This window comes from Apteryx rowi, unplaced genomic scaffold, assembly GCF_003343035.1.
Source record: "Apteryx rowi isolate R43461 unplaced genomic scaffold, aptRow1 scaffold_303, whole genome shotgun sequence".
In the NCBI taxonomy this organism is placed as follows: Eukaryota; Metazoa; Chordata; class Aves; order Apterygiformes; family Apterygidae; genus Apteryx; species Apteryx rowi.
This window is the reverse complement of record NW_020449453.1, coordinates 194,854-216,582: the sequence shown is the minus strand read 5'-3', so window position 1 is coordinate 216,582 and position 21,729 is coordinate 194,854. Positions and strand designations below refer to the sequence as shown.

At 40.2% G+C, this 21,729-nt stretch overlaps 1 protein-coding gene across 1 annotated transcript in view; it reads left to right on the top strand.

The window, feature by feature from the left end:
- Window positions 1-4,110: 4,110 nt before the first annotated feature.
- The window catches only part of TXLNB (taxilin beta), a 30,989-nt gene continuing 13,370 nt past the window's right edge, over window positions 4,111-21,729 (top strand). The window contains exons 1-5 of the mRNA XM_026070090.1: window positions 4,111-4,564; window positions 6,472-6,563; window positions 11,774-11,944; window positions 18,856-19,050; window positions 20,724-20,843. Coding sequence (XP_025925875.1) covers window positions 4,111-4,564; window positions 6,472-6,563; window positions 11,774-11,944; window positions 18,856-19,050; window positions 20,724-20,843 — 1,032 coding nt within the window. The remainder of the gene's footprint in view (window positions 4,565-6,471; window positions 6,564-11,773; window positions 11,945-18,855; window positions 19,051-20,723; window positions 20,844-21,729) is intronic.

Below are 21,729 nucleotides of genomic sequence, written 5' to 3'. Positions count from 1 at the left end.
AACCTTATTAACCATCTGGAGTGAATATCTGTAGGTAGCAACTACAACTGTCTGGGATCTAGCTTTCATCCAAAAAACAGGGTCAAGAAAGATACTGATCTGAGGGTCATGGAACAGGTCCAGGATTTGTGAGCACAGTAGGAAAAGAGTAGACAAGATCCAAGAGTCAAGCTCAGTCAACTAACTGGTCGTTCCCCTGCCTCACTGCATAAAATAGACTAAGGCCCTGTTGGACATTTAGAAGCCTGGAGACAACAGTAATGGTAGCAGGAGTCGCAGAAGTCAAGAGGCAGATGGTCAAAATTGAGCTCGGTCATCCTGCTCTCAGTCTGTTGGAAGTCAAGGAACCAAGGAATTCCCCTGCTGTGCTCAGTCACCTAATTTTTAGACAATACTGTGTCTAAGACAGCATTTAATGTAAGCACTTTGGGGCTTGCTGAGTTTAGCACTGTAAGTCTTTTATGGCCTGATAAGAAAGAATTCCTGATATACATCAAGGTTAAACAGGCTGGAGCAAGAGGAGGACTGGGGCCAATTGCAGTAAAATTTTCCAATATCAAAGGCTGTAAGTGTTTTTTTTTTTCAGCAGACAATAGCTGCTCTGTCTACCTAAATATAAATCCTGTTACATTATGAAAGCTGTTACACAAAACAAGATGCAGAAGCCTTAACAGACATTGTGTTTATACTGAAAGTAGTAATCAGATCTCTGATTGAAATTTAGACTAAAAGAGAATAGAGTAAAATATTAAAATATTTTCTTGTCTGTGTAATACTTCAGCATGATACAAGCTGTGAGTACCCTTGAGTTAAAGGTTCATCACTTTGGGTATTTTCTGTGGCTCACCTCTACTTACCACTCCAGATTGTTGGTCTAAACGTCAGCAGATGTAAATTGCCATGGTTTCAGAGACTGATTATAAACAATCCCTTTCCAGTTAGGAATGATATAGATTATACTAGAGAATATTTCCTCATAGGCCAACTTTTAGATGATTTGTGTCCTTGATTCAAAACATCTAGTTCCTCTTTAATTCACCAGTGTGTTTCATTTATTACTGAGAAACACAGTTGATTGATATATGAATCAATAGCCATCACTGATTTAGAGCCTACTGTATTTTGTGTTTGTAGCTGCAGATTTAGTGATTCACTTAGTGAGAAAATTTTAACCAGCCTGTGCTGATATATGAGTGATACCATTAGGACTTGGGAAGGAAGTCAAGGCAAAGTGTCTGGGGGCAGCAAGGGCCAGCTGCTCTGCAAGGGACAGCCAAGCATAACACAGCCAGCAGGACCAAGGGCCTCACTGACAAGGAGGTAGGATGTGGGGCAACGTCAGGGTCAGATGGGGTCCACAGACAGTGATCAGGGTCAGGCACAGTCCGACGATCACCCAGCACATCCACAGTGATGAGGCAGGTCCGAGGGCAAGCTGGGAAGCCAAGCTGGCGGGTCTGGCTCAGGGCCAGAGTCAAGGAGGTCCAAGACTGTGGGCAGACGTTGCCGCTGCCAGCTGTGATGGACAGGGCCAATGGTGAAGCTGAAAACAAGCTCCAAGGGAAAGGAGGGGCAGGCCCTCACTTCTAGTTTTCTTCACAACAGCTGTTAGCAGTGAAGGCGCTGTCTTTGGCCTCTGCCAGCTAAACTCCTTCACTTAACCAGCTGAATTCCTAGGAGTGGGATGCGCTTCAGGCTCTGGCAGCAAGAACCATGTCGACTTGTGCCTTGTTACAAATACAATGGGGAGATAGGCAGAAGAGAAATTCGTATATGTAAATAGAGCATTCAGTGATCCAGATTGCCTTCTGTGATGAATATATTACAAAAATGACTATTCCTTATTAGGAATGTACTTTATGAAGCTTTTGTTCTGAAATGGACACTGAGTTTGTCTAGACAAGAACCAGTGATACTGACATTTTTCTGCTTGATTGATAAGCAATTGCTAATTAGCTCAAATTAATGAATACAATTGTAAATACTAGTCTGAATGTGTCAGAAATAAACATGTATTTTGTGGAGCTTCTAGTTTAGCAGTTACAATAATGACACTGAATTTGAATTAATTGGCAATCAATTAACTCTAGTTAAACCAGGATCACAAACTGTAGTTTAACATTCATGCTAACTGGAATTATTTACCTAAATTGCACATGTTGGGTCTAATTTTTCAATAGAAATTAGACTCACTATGACATCAAATCATACTGATAGAATTTTAAGTTCACTTTGCAGTAGTATAATGACTATGCCAAAAGCAGGAAATAAAGAATCAAATCCATCCATCTGACAGTGTCCATGAGATGAGCTCCAGCTACCTGCACAATCCATTAATGGAGGTGAGTTCTACCTATGGAAGGACTGCAGGGGCCTGGCTTTGTAGCTGACATCTTACAGGCAACAGGCACATCCTGAGTCACACTCAAAGCTTTCAATTATGGGTCCACAATTAATAGCTGGTAGAGATGATAAAACACAGATATCCGACTATCTTATCAGTAGGTACCAAATAGCTAGACAATGAAATCTTGAGATATGTTGCCTTAGTAATGGCCATCACTGCAATTCCAAACATCACTTTGACTGCTAAGAGTTTAATAATATACACTGAGTCACGTATTGCAATAAATTGCATCTCTCTCATCATACACTGCCTTTGGCCAAGTGAGTTTATGATTTTGAAAACTGCAGCAATTTAGATGCCATGGAAATATACATTACTGTCAACTGAACAGGGAACAAAATGTTACTCTGTTAGCTCCTTGTTTTCAAAGCAAGTTGTCTTTTCAAAGGTAAGAAAGCAACCACCTTACATACTGGAGCAGAAGCAACAAAGCAATCTTCCTCTCTTTATTCCTCACCGGATACCTGACTGGCACTATTATAAATCATATACTTCAAGGGATAAACAAAAATCAGACTGAGACAAAGAAAGAAAGGGCTCATGGCTATAAATAGTATCAAGTCTGTAGTCAAGCAGCAGTGTGGACTAGTTCCAGTAAGAAGACAGATGCATACACTGCTCCTCTGCACTATGGCTGGAGGGCAATGCAGCGATAAAGGCAGCTCAGCCTGTACTCCGAGCTGCTCCTTCTCTGAACTGAGTTTTCAAACTGTTCACAGTCAAAGATGCTGGTCTGCTACCCCACACCTTGCAGGACCCGGCCTCTGGAGAGCAAGTGCCTGGGAAGCTCTCACCGGCTTGCTCATCACCACATCCTAGAAGAGTTAGAGCAGCTTCAGAATAACTCAGGTACATCCAAGGGTCTCGATCCGCCTGATTGAGTGTAGCTCTTCAAAAGGACAGGAAAATGCAAACTTCGCATTGTAAACTGGTAACAAATTATATGAAATTCACACGGGAAGACACCACAAAATATCAACCGTGTTACACCTGGTTGGTTTTACAATGCCATGATTTATTCTGTATTTTGTATTTTGCCAAACAAGCTGTCAGCAGCATGCTTTAAGTACAAGAGAAGAGTAGTTTACAGTTGTTTATCTTATTGCAAACTGTTCTTTGCTGTTATTGTGACAGTACCAAGCCAGGCCATTCACAGATCAAGCACATGCTGGGCTCTTCACAAGCACAGCACAATTTTTAATTCACTGTTTTTGATTTCAAATACTCCTTTTTGGTGATTATTGATTCAAAATGTGCCAACAGGTGAGAAATAGAAAATGAAAATGATGCAAATGTAAAGTGAAGCTGCCCATGTCAATAGCCAGCATCCCAGCTAAACAAATTGAGAAAAGTAAACACATGGCAAAAAGTGTGTTCGGGGAGAGAAATGGTATAAATGTCTGGTGTCATTTTGTGTATCACTGGCAACAAGAATAGGAGCTTTGGTTTTTAATTAGTGGTTTTGTGCAGGCTTTTCCTCTTGGAAGGTATGAAGTTTGCTTTTCTCCCTGAAGATTAATCACCTTGGTTGTTTGTTTAAAAGTGTAACATATTCATCAAGCCAGAGCCAAGGGATAAGCTGTTGTCCTTAAATTCCCCACRAAAGCACTCATGTGCTAGACGAACTTTGCGAATGGTTAGATGACAGTTTCATGTGTTTAAATTAACCCTCCATTTATTTACTGTTAGGTACTACACCAAACATGGAGAAGGACCAGTCGTGTGATCACTGCTCCAAGCAGCAGCTCCTCGCTCCTACAGACAGTGCATCCACCTCGCCTGAGCAGAACAGCCTCAGGGAGCCAAACAGGGAGAAACCTGCCTCCAGGTCCCAGCCAGCTGCTCCATCTCCCGAGGGTCAGCTGAGCATCCGGCCTGAAACAACAGTTAGTGACATCTCGGAGGAGCTGAGCCGGCAGCTGGAGGACATTATTAAAACCTATGGGTCTGCTGCTAGTCTGATGGAGAAGCAAAGCACTGCTAAAAGAACTGACAAGCCTGAAAAGGGAGAATCAGCCGGTAATGAGGATGCCGAATATGAAGATGCAAACGAGGAGAGTGAGAAAGAAAAGACAGCTCCTGGAGATGCTTCAAGAGCAAAAGAGCCCAGTGGCAGCAAGGAGCAAAAGCTGGAGAAGAAAATCCTGAAAGGACTAGGCAAGTACTTATGCAGCAGCACTGCAGCCCTTCTGTGAGTCATTGTTTAGGACAGAAATAAAACCACTTTGGTCCTTGCTGTTTCCCACGTTAAACCTGTCTTGGATAATAGGAACTTCCTAGATACCAATGAAAAGCATCATGATTGCTGCAACTTTTCTCTAATAATTTTTTTTAGCACTTACCCAAAAAATACATGTAGGCTATATCAGATATCAGTCTTTTTAAAAAGATGAAAGCTTAGGATTGTATTATATCACATGATTCTTATATTATACTGGGCCACACAAAATAGTTAGCCAAAGCTGTGAGTCTGACAAGGAAGTTGCTTCTTAGACTAAGGAAAATCTGATATCCTGTTTATGGGTGAGTATATTTTTTCTACCCTGCCTCCTCAAATATGACTTTTCACCAATCATAACTGAGCTAATGGTGCTACTATGTGGAATGGCCAAGAGGGAAGCTACAGAATAAATTCTCTGTCATGCCCAGGTTATTTTTCATCCAGGAAACCTCTGGACTCATCACAGCCCATATGCTTGTTCGTTCTAAGCATAGAAACTGGTCCCCTTGGCCACAGCAGGACTCCATTAATTGAGCTAGAAAGAAGTCTTTACGAGTTTTTGTAAAGTTTGTCCTTTCTGTTTGGCAGCCACTAGAGAGCAATATCATTACATCCCAGTCTAGCTATGTGTAATTTATTTACCTTCTTACCTTTAACTCCTACCAATCTTCAAGCATCTCATTTGCATGAGAACTCAAATCCAATAGCAGACTATGCCTGCAGAAAAGCCATCGCAGGACATTCTTACAGACAAGGGACTAAACATAGGACATAGCAGTTTTGTTCCAAGTTCCTTGAATGTCCAGGAGAAAGAAAATTCCTCAGTTTCAGTTGGCTAGGCTTTGATGCACTTATTGGTACTTCTCCAAGATGAGTGAAAACACTACTGAAACACAGTTCTCCAGCTGTACTTGCAACAAGTTTGCACTCATGGGCTTTATTTTAGCTGTCTTGAATTTTTTATACTGGTGGTGTAGGGAGAACTTAGTCTGAGATAGATAGTATATTTTCTCCATAAGCAGTACTCCTGGAGTGCACTAGAAAGAAGAAAGCAAATTGGCCCTCACAGCCCTTTGGGGAAGAGGGCCATTTGGAAAAGCATGGTCAAGCCCATTTCACCACAGCTATCCTTATCTCCAGGGATGCCAGGGACCTTCTGGAGTCCAAGAACAAGTAGTGTTCAAGCTCCAGTTTGTACTCAGGACTGAAATTAATACCAAAAGTATCAACCCAGAAGCAGAACAATGTCTACACAGTGATTTAGCTATGTATATCAAGATAGTTATCAGACTGTTAATGTATTGTCTCCAGTATCCAGAATCTCTTCACCAAGTCAGGGAACTGATTTACACCACTATCATGTATTCCAGACCTGGTTAGCAATACCTGCTACTGTCTGATTGTTTCCATCCTCACCATAGTCTCCGTACCTAACTTATTCTTCTTTACATTTTATATAGGTTGAGCAGCACAGGAGCCGAGTACACCAGCTTTAGTTTGCACCTGCAAAGAGATCAGGCTTTGGGGTCTTCTGGGTCCAGGCCCTTCCTGTCATATACCAGTCAAATGTACCACATGCATGACCCAGACATGTTACAAAAATGTTAAATGAAAAGCAGATAATGTAGGACAAAGCCAATGTTTTTCAGTGGCATTAGATGTCTATGTGCAATTAGCACCTTTAAGAATCCACCCTCATAGCTAGAAGATAGCACATAACTATGTTCTGGAATAGAAGAAAATTCAAGCACATTTTTTCTTGTGGGAAGAAAGGCACCAAAAATCCATAGCAACATCAGCTACAGTCTGCCTCTACCATTAAGTGTCTGCTTCTTTTTTTAAGGGAAGGAAGCCACCCTACTGATGCAAAGCTTGAACAAGCTGAATACGCCAGAGGAAAAGCTGGACCTGTTATTTAAGAAGTATGCTGAGTTGGTTAGTATATCATCAGTTCTTTTCTGGGCAAACTGTCTGTACAGGAAGGTGTAAAAAACATATGCCATGCAGCATAGTCAGACTTAATTTAGTAGTAGAGTCTGTCCTGTAAAGTGTATTCCCAAATAATTCTGAGGGTTAAATAACAAATTATGGATGAGAAGGACAAAAAAGTAAAAAGTAAGGAAGACAGGCGTGACTTTGGATTAAATCTGGAAGGGGAACTTGGAAAGTTGATGAGGCAATATATCTGTARTTCAAGGTAAACCTAAGTAAATACTTCTGGGATAATGGAGCATAACTGATGACGTGGATTCATCAATCAGTTGAGAGACTACAGCCATAACAAAAAAAACCCTCTTTATTAAACCTGTTTATTCACCATTATTCTTAATATATTTTTCATAAGTTTATATATGTCTTTAATACTCTGAGTGTAATTTCATTTTTCAGGGAGCAGAATATTTTACTCTAATCCTCTAAATATCTCTCCCTTCTTCAAGATCCATGTGTTTCTCCTGTCATACAAACTGCTTTCATTAACAGATTATCCGTGATTATTTTACACCAAATTCTCATCTCATGTATCCCCAGTGCATTCACTGGTGTTCATATAATCCCAATTCTTGATGTAACAGGTATTGCAATAGGTCAATAACCTTTTAAACAGTGGTTATTTTAAGTAAGATACCTGGTTAGGTAAGTTAAATAAGGTACACATGGAAAGCCTTTTCTCTGTCAGCATCTTTTCAAAAGAGCATGATTCTCCTTTTCCTTGCATCATACATCATTCCCAACAGCAAAACCAAGCAGGTAATGCAAACTCTTCAACAGTGTTTCACACTATACACATATACATTATTTCATAAAATTAAGCAGCGGAGAATTGGATCCTATTATTGCAATCTAAGATCTCACATGTACAGTGAGCTCCAAGCAAAGGTGAAACCCCCGATCATCCAAACCTTCTTCATCCTGGCCCACACTCTGACTCTTGTCTGGGGTAAATCCACTGGCTCAGAAGGTGTTGAGATCTCAAAGGAAAGTGGCTTCAGACTTTTCCTCTGGAGGCAATGTGGATGCAACAAGCTTGAATCTTACAGCACAGCATTCAAGCCAATACTCAGGCATGGGTAGCATGTATAGACCTAATACAGACAGGATAGATGCAGCCTTTCTGTAGCATTTTCTAAAACACAACACTCAAGAATGCCAGAGAACCCCAAATCTGTACTTGTGTTATTCGTCCTTCCCGACTCTGAGCACTGCAGCCATACCCCTGTTTAAAAAGACTGTTACTCTTCAGAAAAACCATGGTGGAAGAAAAATGCTGTAGAGGTAAGAATTACAGTAATATCATCAAAAACTTTCATACGGTTGGAGAAGACAGCAGGTTAAGCTTGTGCTTTAAACTATTCTCAGGTAGAGAGGAAAACAATAGAAATTAATAGCAAGTAATTTGTAAATGGGTCTGCCTTAGGCTTTTGCAGTTCCTTCACTGTTTGCTTCCTTGAGAGGTTAAGAAAAATGGAGATATGAGGGGATTCTACACTATCAAGCCAACACAGAATAGAGATGAGTGGAATCTCTGCTTTCAGAAATTAGTTTGACACTCCACAGCTGTTAAGGATGGCTGGCACTCTTACCTTTTCATTCTGCAAGTTTTAAATAACTCTGTATTTGAGTCTGTTAATTTAAAATATATATCAGTAATTTAATGAGAAGAAAAATAATACAAGGTTTAGTATAAAATGTTGGGCAGTAGAAAATCAGAAAACAGAGAACTGAGACTAATCATGAGAGAAACCAAAACATAGTGAAATGAACAGTCAAAGCCCCTACAACCATAATATTATCTCTATAGCCATGCCAGCTACCTGACTCCCCTTCTCTGTTCTTTCCACACTTTTTAAGATGGGATATTTTCAGATCAAGGACTTTCTTCTAAGTAGTTAAAGGGCTATATGACCATAATTTGTACAAATATTACAAACGAAAAGACTGCAGTATTTTGGCAGTTCGTGGAGTACTGAAAAATGTGTGAGCAGAACATTGACTTTATAATTGGTTTTATGCACAGATGTGTCCATGTCTCACCATAATACTAAACTCAGCTTTCCTTTTTTTGCATAAAATCCTCTGATTTTATAAATTGGTCTCTGGCAATTTGTACTTTTTCCCATGCTTAAAGGGACTTCATGCCCACAGATTAACTGAAATAGGACTTCTTTTATAATGTATTCTCTGCTGCATTCAAGCATTGTCAGAGTAGGGTATAAAACATGGGCCATACTGCCAGTAACCCATGCAGGAGAAAGGTGCTGAAAGAAGAACACTGGGCATTCTGCTTTGTAAATCTGTGTAATGTCACTAAAATAAATCAGTTAATAAATATAACTAAAAGCTTGTTGGAAAATGCTTACACTGCTCACTCAGCATGGCTGAGGAGTGTAGTGTGATTAATAGCTTGTCAGCAGTTAATTGTAGCAGTTGCCACTCTGCCTGCACCCCCTTACCCATCCAGATTGCACATTTCAGGCCACTTTTTGCTTTTGCTGAGTTATTTTCCAGCCAAATCAGCTCCCTGCTCTGGTTAACCACGTGTCTGCATGGTACTTGTTCTAGCACAGCTCAGGGGATGGTGCTTGGCTGAGATGGGTGCTGAAAATGGCTTCAGCCAGATTAAACAGTAGTGCTGTTAGCTGTGGCTTCAGAGGCTACCTCTAAATAGGATCCTATGCAAAGCCCGGACTTTCACACATTCACCTAGATATATGCTATTTAACTGTTAGCCCATGCCCTGGCACAGTCTATAGCAATGAGCACACCAGAAAATGCCTGGGAAGGCATCAGGGAATAGCAGGGGCTGTATTCCCTAATAGTCAGCATGAATGAGGCTATGCCCTATGGGGAGAGAAGAGGAAGAGAGTTTAGGCTTTTGGACACAAGCCGTGCCACACTACTCACCAGCAGAGAATGTTTTATTCACTAATAGCGATGTAGCCAGAGTGACTGGGGTTAGTAAAGCAGACTGTGCTTTATTTTAGCTTTTGCCTGCAAACACTTGCTGCATAATTCCTTGTGACTGGTTTAGTTTCAGGGGCCCTGAGGGTCTTGCAAGTTCTGGGTGCAAGAACTATATGGTAACAAATAAATGTGAATATTGTCATTGTCTGCAATGGGGTCAAAACAAAACTTTTTTTCCTAAACTGAGAGTTTCTTTCTCTCAGTCAGCCTGCAGAAATAAGGATTCCTTCTATTTGTAGCTAATTTTAGCTAATGTTTCATTAATTGTTTTTCATAATTTACCCTTGGCAACCATTTTGTCATTCCTGTTTACCAATGAATTCCTTTCTTCAGTGCAAAAGTAACATCATACCTTAGATATTCCTGGGAACTTTCAAATACAAGTTTCTAGGGCAAGTCATTTTTMAGGAAAAAAAAGTAAAAAATGCTTGGAAGACTTTTCACATCATGATTAAGACCTATTTCATTCTCAGCCTGCTATCTCAAGCACAGCTTGAGTGAATCATCTAAAATTTGGACAAAGCATTATCTGCTAAGCACAGGCTGCGCATGCAAAATGTGAAGCAGAAAGAACCTTTTTTGTGTTCTTAAAAGGGAAGGGGAAGGGGCCAAAATCAAGCTTATAAAGGAAAACAAATTTCAGCCTTAATTACAGAGAGGCTATTTTTTCCCTACAATACTAGGAAAATGGTTTCAGCTAGTGCAGCTTGATTAGATGTAAAAGCCCCTATTCTATCTACCAGGGGTAAAACCACACAACAATACACATGCTGAAAGTTGAGCATAAACTGCAAATATACTTCAAGCTGGTGATTGCATTGCTTTGTAGTATGACTAGCTATGATTTGACTGATAATACACAGAGCTCTATAGTGTAGGCATAAATTACAGAACATCTGCAGAAAACAGATCATCGAGCAGAGAAAGTATAAAACATTATTCCTGATGACTGTCTTCTTGTTTGAACTGCATATCATTCACCTGCAGTCACAAACTTTCCCAGTTGTACTGTAGGTAATAATTAATACCAATGACACGATATTATTATATGATGTAATGCTGATAATAACATTATTATTAGGATTTGCATATTGCAGCCATCAATAACTGGAATATATCTGGTCTTTATAAACGTTTTACAAAGTATATGTATGCCTTTAATACAGAGAGAAGGCCTGCTGTGGGCTGGAATGAAAGAAGAAGAAATGTTTAAAAGCTTCAGAGGGGAAAAGCTTCTTGGACATTTCTGTTCCTGTATTCATTTGCAGTGCACCAGATTTTTCAAAATAGCCAATAATAGACATGTGTCAGAAGAAATGACCAGTCTGTGTGGGGCTGCTATTAGCAGTTCTGTTACTCTCCCTCTGTATCCTCACACACAAATATGCATACCCTGCTATCTCTTTAGGGAACTGGAGCTATGCATCCGCAGAAATAACAAGTTCCCAAGTAAACTTCATGGCCCATCCATATTTTCTTCAGAAATTTCACAGAGTCAAGAGCCTGAAAGACTGTTAATTCATGTAATCAACTCCCAGTGATGACAAGCACCTTCGGAAACACAACTGCAAGCCCCACGTGCTTCCTGGGGCAAAAGGAGCCGGGCAAAGACAAGGCGCCCACACATCTTTTGGGAGATCAGCCCTTCGGAAGAGCATTCTGTCTCTGATGGCAGCAAAGTCCTTGGAAAGACTATATTCCTGGTCTCCAGTGCCTTTTTTGTTGTTGTTGTTGTTGTTTTCAACAGCTTCCCGGGTATCTAGGAAGTCTGGGGAATTCTTTTTCATGAAGCCGCAAAACAAAATGAATAGTGGTTGAGTTATGTCACAATCTGCAGAAATCTCACTGCATAAAGCTCTACCTCCTGCTCCAGCTCTAAACATTAAAATAAAAACAAACTGGTGCCCTTCAAAATAAATTCAGATTTCACAAGCTGAAGAAGAAAAGGCTGAAATGAGATAACAAGAGTATTAAAAATTACCTTCACCACTCTCACTATATCATGCATGGGAGTCATAGCAAGCAGGGTTGTGACTTTCCTCCAAGTCACTAACTTTTTTTCCATCAGTGCTGATAAATACAAAACACTTCCTAAGAGGTTAAGAAAGTGTGAGGCTTTCCTGAAACCAGAGAGCTCATTTTCTTTTCTTTCATTTTCTGCTTTGTTTTGTTTTAATCCCTAGCTCGAAGAACATCGTGCTGAGCAGAAGACGCTCAAGTACCTACAGCAGAGACAGGCGCAGGTCATCAAAGAGAAGGACCAGCTGCAGAGCGAGCACAGCCGAGCCATCCTCGCCCGCAGCAAGCTCGAGAGCCTGTGCCGGGAGCTCCAGAGACACAACAAAACCCTCAAGGTTAGTAGTGGCCTTCTCAAGGTGCCCAGCAGTCTGGGGAAAGGTATTGGTACCTCACCATGTGGCCTGAATATCAAATCGAAAGGCACATTTACATCTGCACATACAGGATATAATTATATATAGTATTCAGGCTTCAGTCTACTCTTCAGGCCTGTTTACACCAAGGCCCCTTTACTCCTTCTTTGGAAATATCCAAGCACTTTTGAATGCTGAGTTCACCTACATTAGCTGTAAGTCCTTCCTATATTATCAGGGAGCTTAGTGTAAAAAAAGTCAGTAATACTAACAGACCAGTTTTGGTGAATTTGCTTTGGCAAGTTCCCATCTCCCTTCTGCCAAGTATTACTACTGTGTGTCAGGCTTGGCTGTGAGAAGTACACCTATCGCTCCAGCTCACAGTCCGACTCAAGCCTGTCTTTATCAATAGTTTAATCTAAGGCGTAGGACCAAAAACCGGGGAGGCTGGGGCACAGGCACATGCTCCCTTGTGCTGACTGCTGCAACAATCGCAAACTGGGGCAGAGTGGTAGAGCAGACAGCTGGGGAAATTCATCTTTTAAGACATAGCAGCTAGATTTTCCAGAACTTATCTTTTCAGATCTCTGAGACTGTACATGTGAATACATGTGCATGGCCAAAATAAAATATGAACAAATAAAAATAAAATATGAACAAAATATGAGCAAATCTAGTGATTTGCTATAAAGAACTCTCAGGAGGCAGGTGGGTATTTTCATATAATTTGAGCACTTGGGCATTTGCAAATGATCTGTGAGGGTTAATCAGTCAAGATATTTGCCTCAAGACATCAGGCCTCAAGACAGGAAGGTTGCTGACACAGTTAGCAGAAGTTGTCTGGATTATGAGTATCAGTTTGAAAAGGAACTTTTCAGGCATGTCAAAGGACTAGGATCCATACCATGTCTGCCAATTCCTTGGTGCATCATGCCATTTAAAAGTGAAATTTATAATATTATTATGCTTTTTGAAAAGTTTTAGGTTCAAGAAGTATATTTCTGCTGTGATCTCCCTCTTTGGAGTACAAGTTAATGAGGCTATTGTTATTATTATACAAAAAGCATCTGATCTGATTTATTCAAAACCCTTCTCTATGGGGATATAGCTATGTATAGAATTACATATATGAATTCTCAGAAGCAAGAATCTCACCTAATTTAACCTCCATTAACTGTAATAGATTTTCTTTCATTTCCATCAGCCCAGGGGCTGGTCTTCAGAGTCTAGCTCTAAATTTCCTTGTATGTTGCTGAGAATATAGCTGTGAGAGGGGATAGACATGTCTAAACACACACTGTGCACTAATAGGACAAAAGCAGTTTAGCAGATACTTAGGAAAGCTAGAAGCAAATCTCTGTGTGTCCAGTTATAGTAGCTCCAAACTGGTTGTGTCAATTGAATTTGTGCCTGTCATTTGTACCAAACCTGGTGCAAATTGAGCTATACTTCAGTATTGATCCACACTGATTTACTGGACCATCTTTGGGCAAAAGCTCTCAACAGAAATACAAATGTGTTTTAAAGTGATTTAAGAGTTCAGTGCTTCACATGCACTTAACTGGAATTTTTGAAAACAGACAAATCATATGCCCTAAACAGAATCTGCAGAAATGAGCATATAGAGAAAAACTACTTATACTGAGAAAAAAGATGTGGAACAGGTTTCATTGAATGCCTTACACCATCTCCCAGTAATCAAATGCTTATGAATCTCACTATTAGGGAACATCATTTTTCCTTTGTCTTTGCATTTAGATAGTTCATTATGCATTTCATCTTTACATTTAGGCAAGTCTTTTTGCAACATCTTTCCATTTGTCGAGCTGTTTTACTTTGTGACTAGGTCACCTAAATAAATCTTTTCTATCAACTTCAGATTCAGTTCTGTTTTTTCCCCTTCACTATGCCAGGAGAGCAGATAAACTACAGTTATACTCTTAAGCTGGGTACCWCATATCAGGAAAGGAACCTGAACTGATCTTTTAATAGGAAGAAATGTTTAAATTTTGGCCACTTCTTTCTTAGAAGCTGGAGACCTTTTAAGAAAAACAGAATATTAGCCTTTCTCTGGTTCTTGTGCTTTCAGCATAAGAAAGCAAAGTTAAATAAGACAGTAAGACAAAATATATTTGCAAAATGAATAAAGATTAAATTAATAAACAAAGGCATTTGACATCTTTGTCCAGTTTTGTCTCTAACAATTGTACCATGGTTCTCAGAATATTTGCCTTTAAGCTTTAGATTCTGGAGATTTGTGAATCTTCAGAATCTCATCTTCTCTTTATTTAAATAAGTGTAATTTTCTTTTGCTTATGACTGTACTGGGAGGCCCCAAAACAGGAGAATCCACATGTGTTATTTTTAAAATCTCATGCTTAAGTAATTTTTATTTTGTTTTTGGCAGGACAGAGAAGCTGACTCATAATTTTTTAGCACTTGGGATTAGCACTTCTACAAAGCATGGAAAATAAAAACTGTAGGAGATTGTGTCATTTAAATAGCAAAGGAGAAACCTGGCCTATCCAGATTACGAATCTCCTTTGACTTGCCATGTGGTACATTATATGCATATCACATCATGTAAATGTCATCTTTACTCATCTGGTGCGTGGAATTCCCATTAACTGGAGATCGGTGCAGCCAAGTGGTGATGAATATGCAATGCAGAGCTGCACTGAAAGTCTGCAGCGCAGACCAGAGAAGAAAATTTCTGGTTAATATTGGATGCTGGCCTCAAAATTTTACTTACTTACAGTCCAGACATTCAGATTATTTCCTTGTGGTTCCACTTCACAGCAGAAAACAGATGTATAATTCTCCCTCCAAGAAAAGCAGAATAAAAGTCCTTGAAATAACAGAATGTATTCCCACTGCAATACAGAATAACTCTGCTAATACCAATAGAAACTCATTTCTCTATATTGTGTTCATGTTTTGCCAATTATCTGACAGTTTGGTGGCTACTTAGCCATGACTTAGACATGATACATGACTATCTCAGTCCCTTGCCCTTCCTGCTACCAAACATTAAGCAATGAAAGACTTTCATACAAATGCCACAAGAGTCAATAGCTTTGATTATGGGCTCAGCTCCAAATTGCAGAACTGAGGCTCAGATGGCACTGCCTGGGACTGGTGAGAAYGGTTCACTGAAAATGTAGTGTTTGCACTCATATCATCTCTGCCGATATGACTTCAGCAGACTATCTTCTTGATTTACTTCAGAGAGAGATCAGGACCAGAGATAATCCTGCTCTTCTATTTGCAAATTATTTTGCATTTCAGTGATAAATCCCAAACTGTAGAATATCATTGTCATAATTTTACAAGGTTTTATTCAAAGCATTTTTATATTTTAGCAATGAAACACAGGAGAGTGATATCAGTATTGCAGTAGGATATGACAGTATACCTTTYAACAGGAGAGAAATAGAGCACACAGAGATTAAGAAAAGGTAGAGGAAAGGAGGGAAGGGAACAATAGCTTATGGTTGGATTTTAGTCTTCCACAACTGGAAATCTAAAAAGAATTCCAGTGCTTTTTTTCCTCACTGAAACTGAATGCTTATTTTAAAACTATTAACAGAATAAGCACAGGCTGAAGCAGTTAACAAGGCCAAGCATGGTTTGCACAGTATGAATTCATCATGATGATGCTGAGACGAAACCTTCTAAAACACCCTCTGCTCTTCCCCAGTACAGCAGCTCAGGCCAGGAGATCTGGACTCTGCACATTTACTTCAGGAGTAACAACAATAACACGAAAGAGAAGTCAGTCTTCAGTCTTCCAATTTACGGAAAATTTTAAGGATATTACTTTACAGAACAGGGTCTTGAAATGGGAAGGACTAAGGGATCTATTGGAAAGAAAGGCATCCTCTCAGGTTATTGGGACAGGTATAAGCAAATATTTAGGCTGCAGACTGATGATAACAAAAACTAGGGAAGTGATTTGGGGTCTGTCAGACTGTATCTGACCATATGCAGGTGGGTGAAGAAATAGCACTCTGCAAGTTTAATTGCAGGGATCCCACCAGCCTCCATGGCTCTAGCACAGGTACAGTCTCAACCATATGCCCATACAGCTAGTAAAACCTCAGATTTAAAGCACATGCCTCCAAAGACCAGTCACTATTCTGATGCTGTTATCAGTAACGCCTAGAAACCCCTGGGACTGAAAGCACATTACATGACAGAGTATTCAACAGTACAGTTGGATGGACAACAGCAGCATCTCAGTCATCTCTGCTACATGGACAGAGAATAAGACACAGAGAGTTACTTTCCTTCACCCAGTGAAGAGGCAACAACTGCAGGCCCCTGCACAGTGCCATAGCCACACAGCTGTCTTTCTTCTCAGCCAACTCCTCTCATCCATACCCACCCTTAATTCATAACTGTGATTGCAAGGATTTAAGAAATTGCTACTATTTTATGAGAGATTCTGAGGAGCTCTCTAGGGCACTCCCCAGCCTCCCCAGGCAAATATTCTCTGGCTTCTCTCCTAAGGAGAAAAGGACTGTGGCCTGCAGCAAATGCTTCATGGCCCTCAGCATCTTTAACCATGACTTTTTTGTTATTCTCTTTGTGCTTTGTATAATTATTCCTCCTCTGAAGAAAAGATGAGCAGAAAATAAGGTCCTGTGTGTTAGCACATGCACTTTTTTTTTTTTTTTTTTTTTTTTTTGCATGATCACTACTCTCAGGATGTCTCATTTCACCTTGTAACAAAACTATTTGGTGTGATTTACATACAATGCACAGAGATTTTTTATTTTACACTCAGCTGGATTTATTACTCCAGTGAGCTTTAAATCACAGCAGTGTCATAGTTTTATAACACTGTTTGGTGCATTGAAACAATAATGTGTTTTTGAGGAAGGGTGTTTTGAAGCCCTGGAATAGGACTCCAAACATGCAAGTTCAATTTCCTACTCTGACTTTGACTCCTTGAAGTGAAAGAACCTGGCCACTCTTCTGCCTGTGCAAGTCATACATCTATACAATGGAGAACAAAAAGAAACGAGCCATTTTTTAAACAGTGTATTAGCTGGAAAATGGAGTCCTGACTAGATCAAAACTACTTAAGAATTCAAGTTAAATTTGGCAAAGTTTCAAGCAGAAATAAAAAGGAGCAATTTTTTTTGTAAACGTTCTCTTTCAAAAGATAAATGTTTTCATTTTGGGAATGCTAAAACAGTTGATGTAAGACACCTTCCAAGTAGCATTTTAAATTCTATTTTGGAAGAGGACTTTTTGTTTCAAAATTGCTCTAAAAAGAGATAAAAAGTATCAGAAACAGAACATGGCTTAATTTCTGGTCAAGCAACATGTTTCAGGTTAATTCAAAATTATTATTAATATTTTTTGCTGAAAACTTGGAGAGTTTCTCTTTCATCTTGATGCATATTTTTTGTGTGTCTAATTTCCCCAAATATCAAACCAAAAAGCCTCAAATCATTTGCCCACCTTCAGCTGTAATGCTTTCTTCCTTTTAAGAGTGAAAGTCCTTCTGGGCTCGTACTTTACTTCACTATATTTGCGAATATGGACATATGTTCTTGTGCAAATGCAGAGCACAGCAGGGTTTCCTAGGGAAACTAGGTTTCCTAGTATTGTGCACTACTGTATTATTAGCACTAATAATAGCTCCAATAGCTTTCCTCCTGACATCTATGACATTGTCATCTCTATCACTTCCAGTTCAGCAAAAGGACAAATGTCCTCTACTTTGAACAGCAGTTGTTCAGGATCAGTCTTGTGTTTTGCATGCTAAGTAGGAACTGTCTCATTTAGTATTCATATTACTTTGAAAGTAGGACCTGAATCATCACCTTTTATGTCACATTTGCGATATAAATTATGCTTCATTAGAGTCAGCTAAGGCTTTATTCAAATATATTTATAGAAAATATCCATATGTAGTGTTATCAGAGGTTTTTATTTAAATTACTATGATAGCTGAAACCTTGTTAGAGTATGCCACATATATGCTATAGAGTGTTTTCTCAACATGGTTCCAGCATGATTTGTAACTACAGGAGCTATGGTACTAACATTGTATATAATGGTTATCTCTCCAGAAGGAGAGACTGCCCTGGAAACAACCGAGTAGGAAATAAAAATAGTCCATATTTCTTGATCAAAAGCTATGAATCCAGATTCCTTCAGCATTCTCTTTTATATTAAAAAATCCAAACCAGAATTTCACTAATTTGTAAAAAAGTAACCCATCAATATTTCTCCAGGCAAAAATCTGATTCTCTGTCATGACTCTAAGAAATGGCCTACAGTTTTTCCTTGATTCCACCACCTTTTAAAATAGTCCAAACCTTAGTTCCAGTTAGAAAATAGTAGGGAAGGAAAACTCAGGAGCTGGGAGGAGTTCTATAGAAAGTAATGAATTTCTCTTAAAAAATTGAAATCCAAAGACCATAAATTTGATATGAGGATTTCTAGTTAACAKAAGGCATTTTTAAAGAGTGAATTTTCAATTCAATCAACAAGAGTTTTGATAAAAAGCCCTTGACTACTACTGCTAAATATCTTCTTCCAAAGCAAAAACTTGCTGCAGTATCAGGAGTCAAGACATGCATGAATGTCTTCTTTTCCGAGTTTGCTCTGATCTGAGAACTCTGCTCTACATCCATCTTTATAAATGCAAATTCTCAGTTCCCTGATTTTTTCAAGACTACTACTGTGTAATTTGTTCTGTAAATTTAGAATCATGCCTAATGCCGGAGTACATGAAAGAAAGAAAATCTCCAAAGAGGAAAGCAAACATGTATAATCCTTCAAAAAGAGCCCTTACAGTACTCTGAAACAGTATCTTTTTGCAACTGCTTATTATGCGTTTTATATTTCTGTGCTCTCCACAATTTTAACAACAGGAAGAAACGATTCAACGAGCACGGGAGGAAGACGAGAAGAGGAAAGAAATAACTAATCATTTCCAGGGCACACTTAGCGAAATCCAGGCTCAGATCGAACAGCAAAGCGAAAGGAACATGAAGCTGTGCCAGGAAAACACGGAGCTGGCGGAGAAGCTGAAAAGCATCATTGATCAGTACGAGCTCAGGGAAGAGGTGAGAGCGACACGCGGCCCTCCCGAAAAGGCAGAGCGGGAATGCAGCCTTCCCAGGGAAGAGGGTTCATGCAGCACCCTCCTGCCCTCCCCATCTGCTGTGGTTTCCGTATTTCGTGGCAGTAACGTGGGTGACCTTAACAGCGCTTTGTAGCCTGATCTGGAGCACGCTAGAAGCAAGTCAAGGGGACTCAGCAAGGCAAAAATGGGCAGAGAGGGGCCCGGCCTGGCAGGTGATGACTTTGTCAGTCCTGGGGAGTGGGGCTGAGGCCAGGCTCAGGCACATGAGGTGCCGCTCGCTGCCCTTGTCCCCTGTCCCCAGGCCTCTCCCCCACGGCCCTTTCCCAACCCCAGAGCCGCAGCCGGGGGGTGCAGAGGGGGCCCCCAGCGCAGATGCAGGGAGCTATGGGATGGGGGGAAAGAGGGAGCACAGCTCTCAGCTCCTCACACACGGGTTGCTGAGGAGCCCTGACCTGATGCAAATGCTTCGACCCTTCCCTAGGAGCAGAAGATTAATAACAAGGATAAAGGAGGCCCTGTGCATCTGAATCGATTCCTTTTTGCAGGACCAGTGTTCACCATAATCTAGCAGATAACAGACAGATGGAAAATTATTTTTTCTGTAAACATTAGAGCTGGTCAGAAAATTTTGACATGCAAAAACCTCCAGTAAAACCCCAAACTACCACATTTTTTTCTTTTGATTTTATGACAAACCCTAGCAAATAGCACAGTGGGTCTTTTTACTGTTTATTAAATATGTTTATTGTGAGTCTCAGTGCAACCAGACAACATTATCATACTGAATAAAACATAAGTAATCTGTCCTTACAATCTGGAATGCCTGATACACTTGTTTCCAAATTTGTTACATTATGTATGAAATCTTGTGCTGAAGGACGGAAATGTACATTCCCATTTTGTGGTTTCTATCAGAAGAAAAGTATAAAGCAAAGGGATGTGCTCAGAATATTTACTCCTATGAATTTTATCCAACTGAAGCAAAAGTGAGGGCTATCAGCAAGATTCACTGCAGGGAGGTCACTGTGGAGCCAGACACTTTACAGGGTAAAGGAGACTCCCAGTTCATCAGGCCTGATGTCCTGCTCATCACCAGTCACACAATTCCACCCAGACACTCCAGGCCTCCATTATGTGTGTGAGGCCAGAGCAAATGGGATAAACTGGGCATATATCTACAGAGAGGACGGTATGAGCCCTGCGCGTACTCCCAAGTGCTGCAGATGCAGGCACAGTATGTCTTTTCACACATTTATCTGCACAGTGGCTTAGGTCTGCTGGCCMCTTAACAGCCTCCAAAAAGTATTTGTTCTGCAGTTTTATTATTGGTGAGCAATTAATCAAGCTTAGATTATACTGAATTATACTGATGATACTATAGGTCCCAGCACTGACAAAGGTTGTGGGTGGGTTTTTTTGTTATTGTAAGTCAAAATAAGTAACATAAACAGGTTTTCTTTCCTATGCAAATTCTGGAATAGTTAGTTCTTATTAGTACTGCAGTTTTTTAGAAAATGCAATAGGTTAGGAGTCTTACTGTTCTGCAATATTTTTGTCTTATGAATGTTCCAGTAGATAGCTGTACATGTATGAGCATGAAAGCCTGTGTACATAATTGAACCTGCACATTCAGCAGATTTTATTTTCTTACAGCATCTTGATAAAATATTTAAGCACAGAGAACTTCAACAGAAACTGGTGGATGCCAAGTTGGAGCAGTCTCAGGAAATGATGAAGGAAGCAGAGGAGCGACACCAGAAAGAGAAGGAATATGTACCTATCTTTCTAATCTGTCTGTCTGTCTTTAGTTTAACAACAGGCCAAAATCAGCCCTGCATGCTATTTCACTAATATATTGGTTCTTCAGGTCCAAGTTGTGATACAATAGCAGGGAAGCAAAAGAAGTTTTTATTGCTACTGTCAACGCTTACTGTAAAGGAACATCCTCTGAAAGGCTGCTTTCATTAGCCTTTACAGTTTTTAAAGCAAACTGAAGACTGCTCTAGCTTACTTGCCATTATTATACAGTTAATTCACCAATATGTTTGGTCAGATGATGCCATTAGTTTTCAAACTGCACTGATGCTTGATACTCCATCTCCTCATATGATAAATGAACACATTTAAGCAATGAGAGGGGAGAACAAGACCATGTTATTAAAGTGAGCACCAGCATCCCTCAGAGGGCTGACAATAGTTACCTGCCCAGGCTCAGAGCCTCCCCAGATGTCCTGCCATGGAGCCGGTTTTGCCAGGAGAGGAGGCTACACAAGCTGCTCGCCTCCCCTTCTTTTTTGCAGACGTTATCCTCCCCTCGTCAACCTGTCAATGATGTTTGAGGCAGTAACTGCTTGGGTTAGTTAAGCAGTTTAATTTGCTGTTCTAAGCTACCTGGTGGGAGTGATAACCCCTAGCAGGGGTCAGCAAGGAGCAGGTCCAGGCAGGATGTCCCTGCCAGGCATGGCAGGATCAGGAGGGGGACACSTGTCTGTGGCTTCACACATTTTGACTTAATCAGACAAAAAGTAATTTCCTCAGGYTGCCTGGTAATTTCATAGTAATATGAACATCTTCCAAGGATCAATGGTGAATACTGACATCTGGTCCCTTTTCTCAGCAGTGACAGCAGCTGAGTCTGCTTAGGGGGAGCATCAGGAGC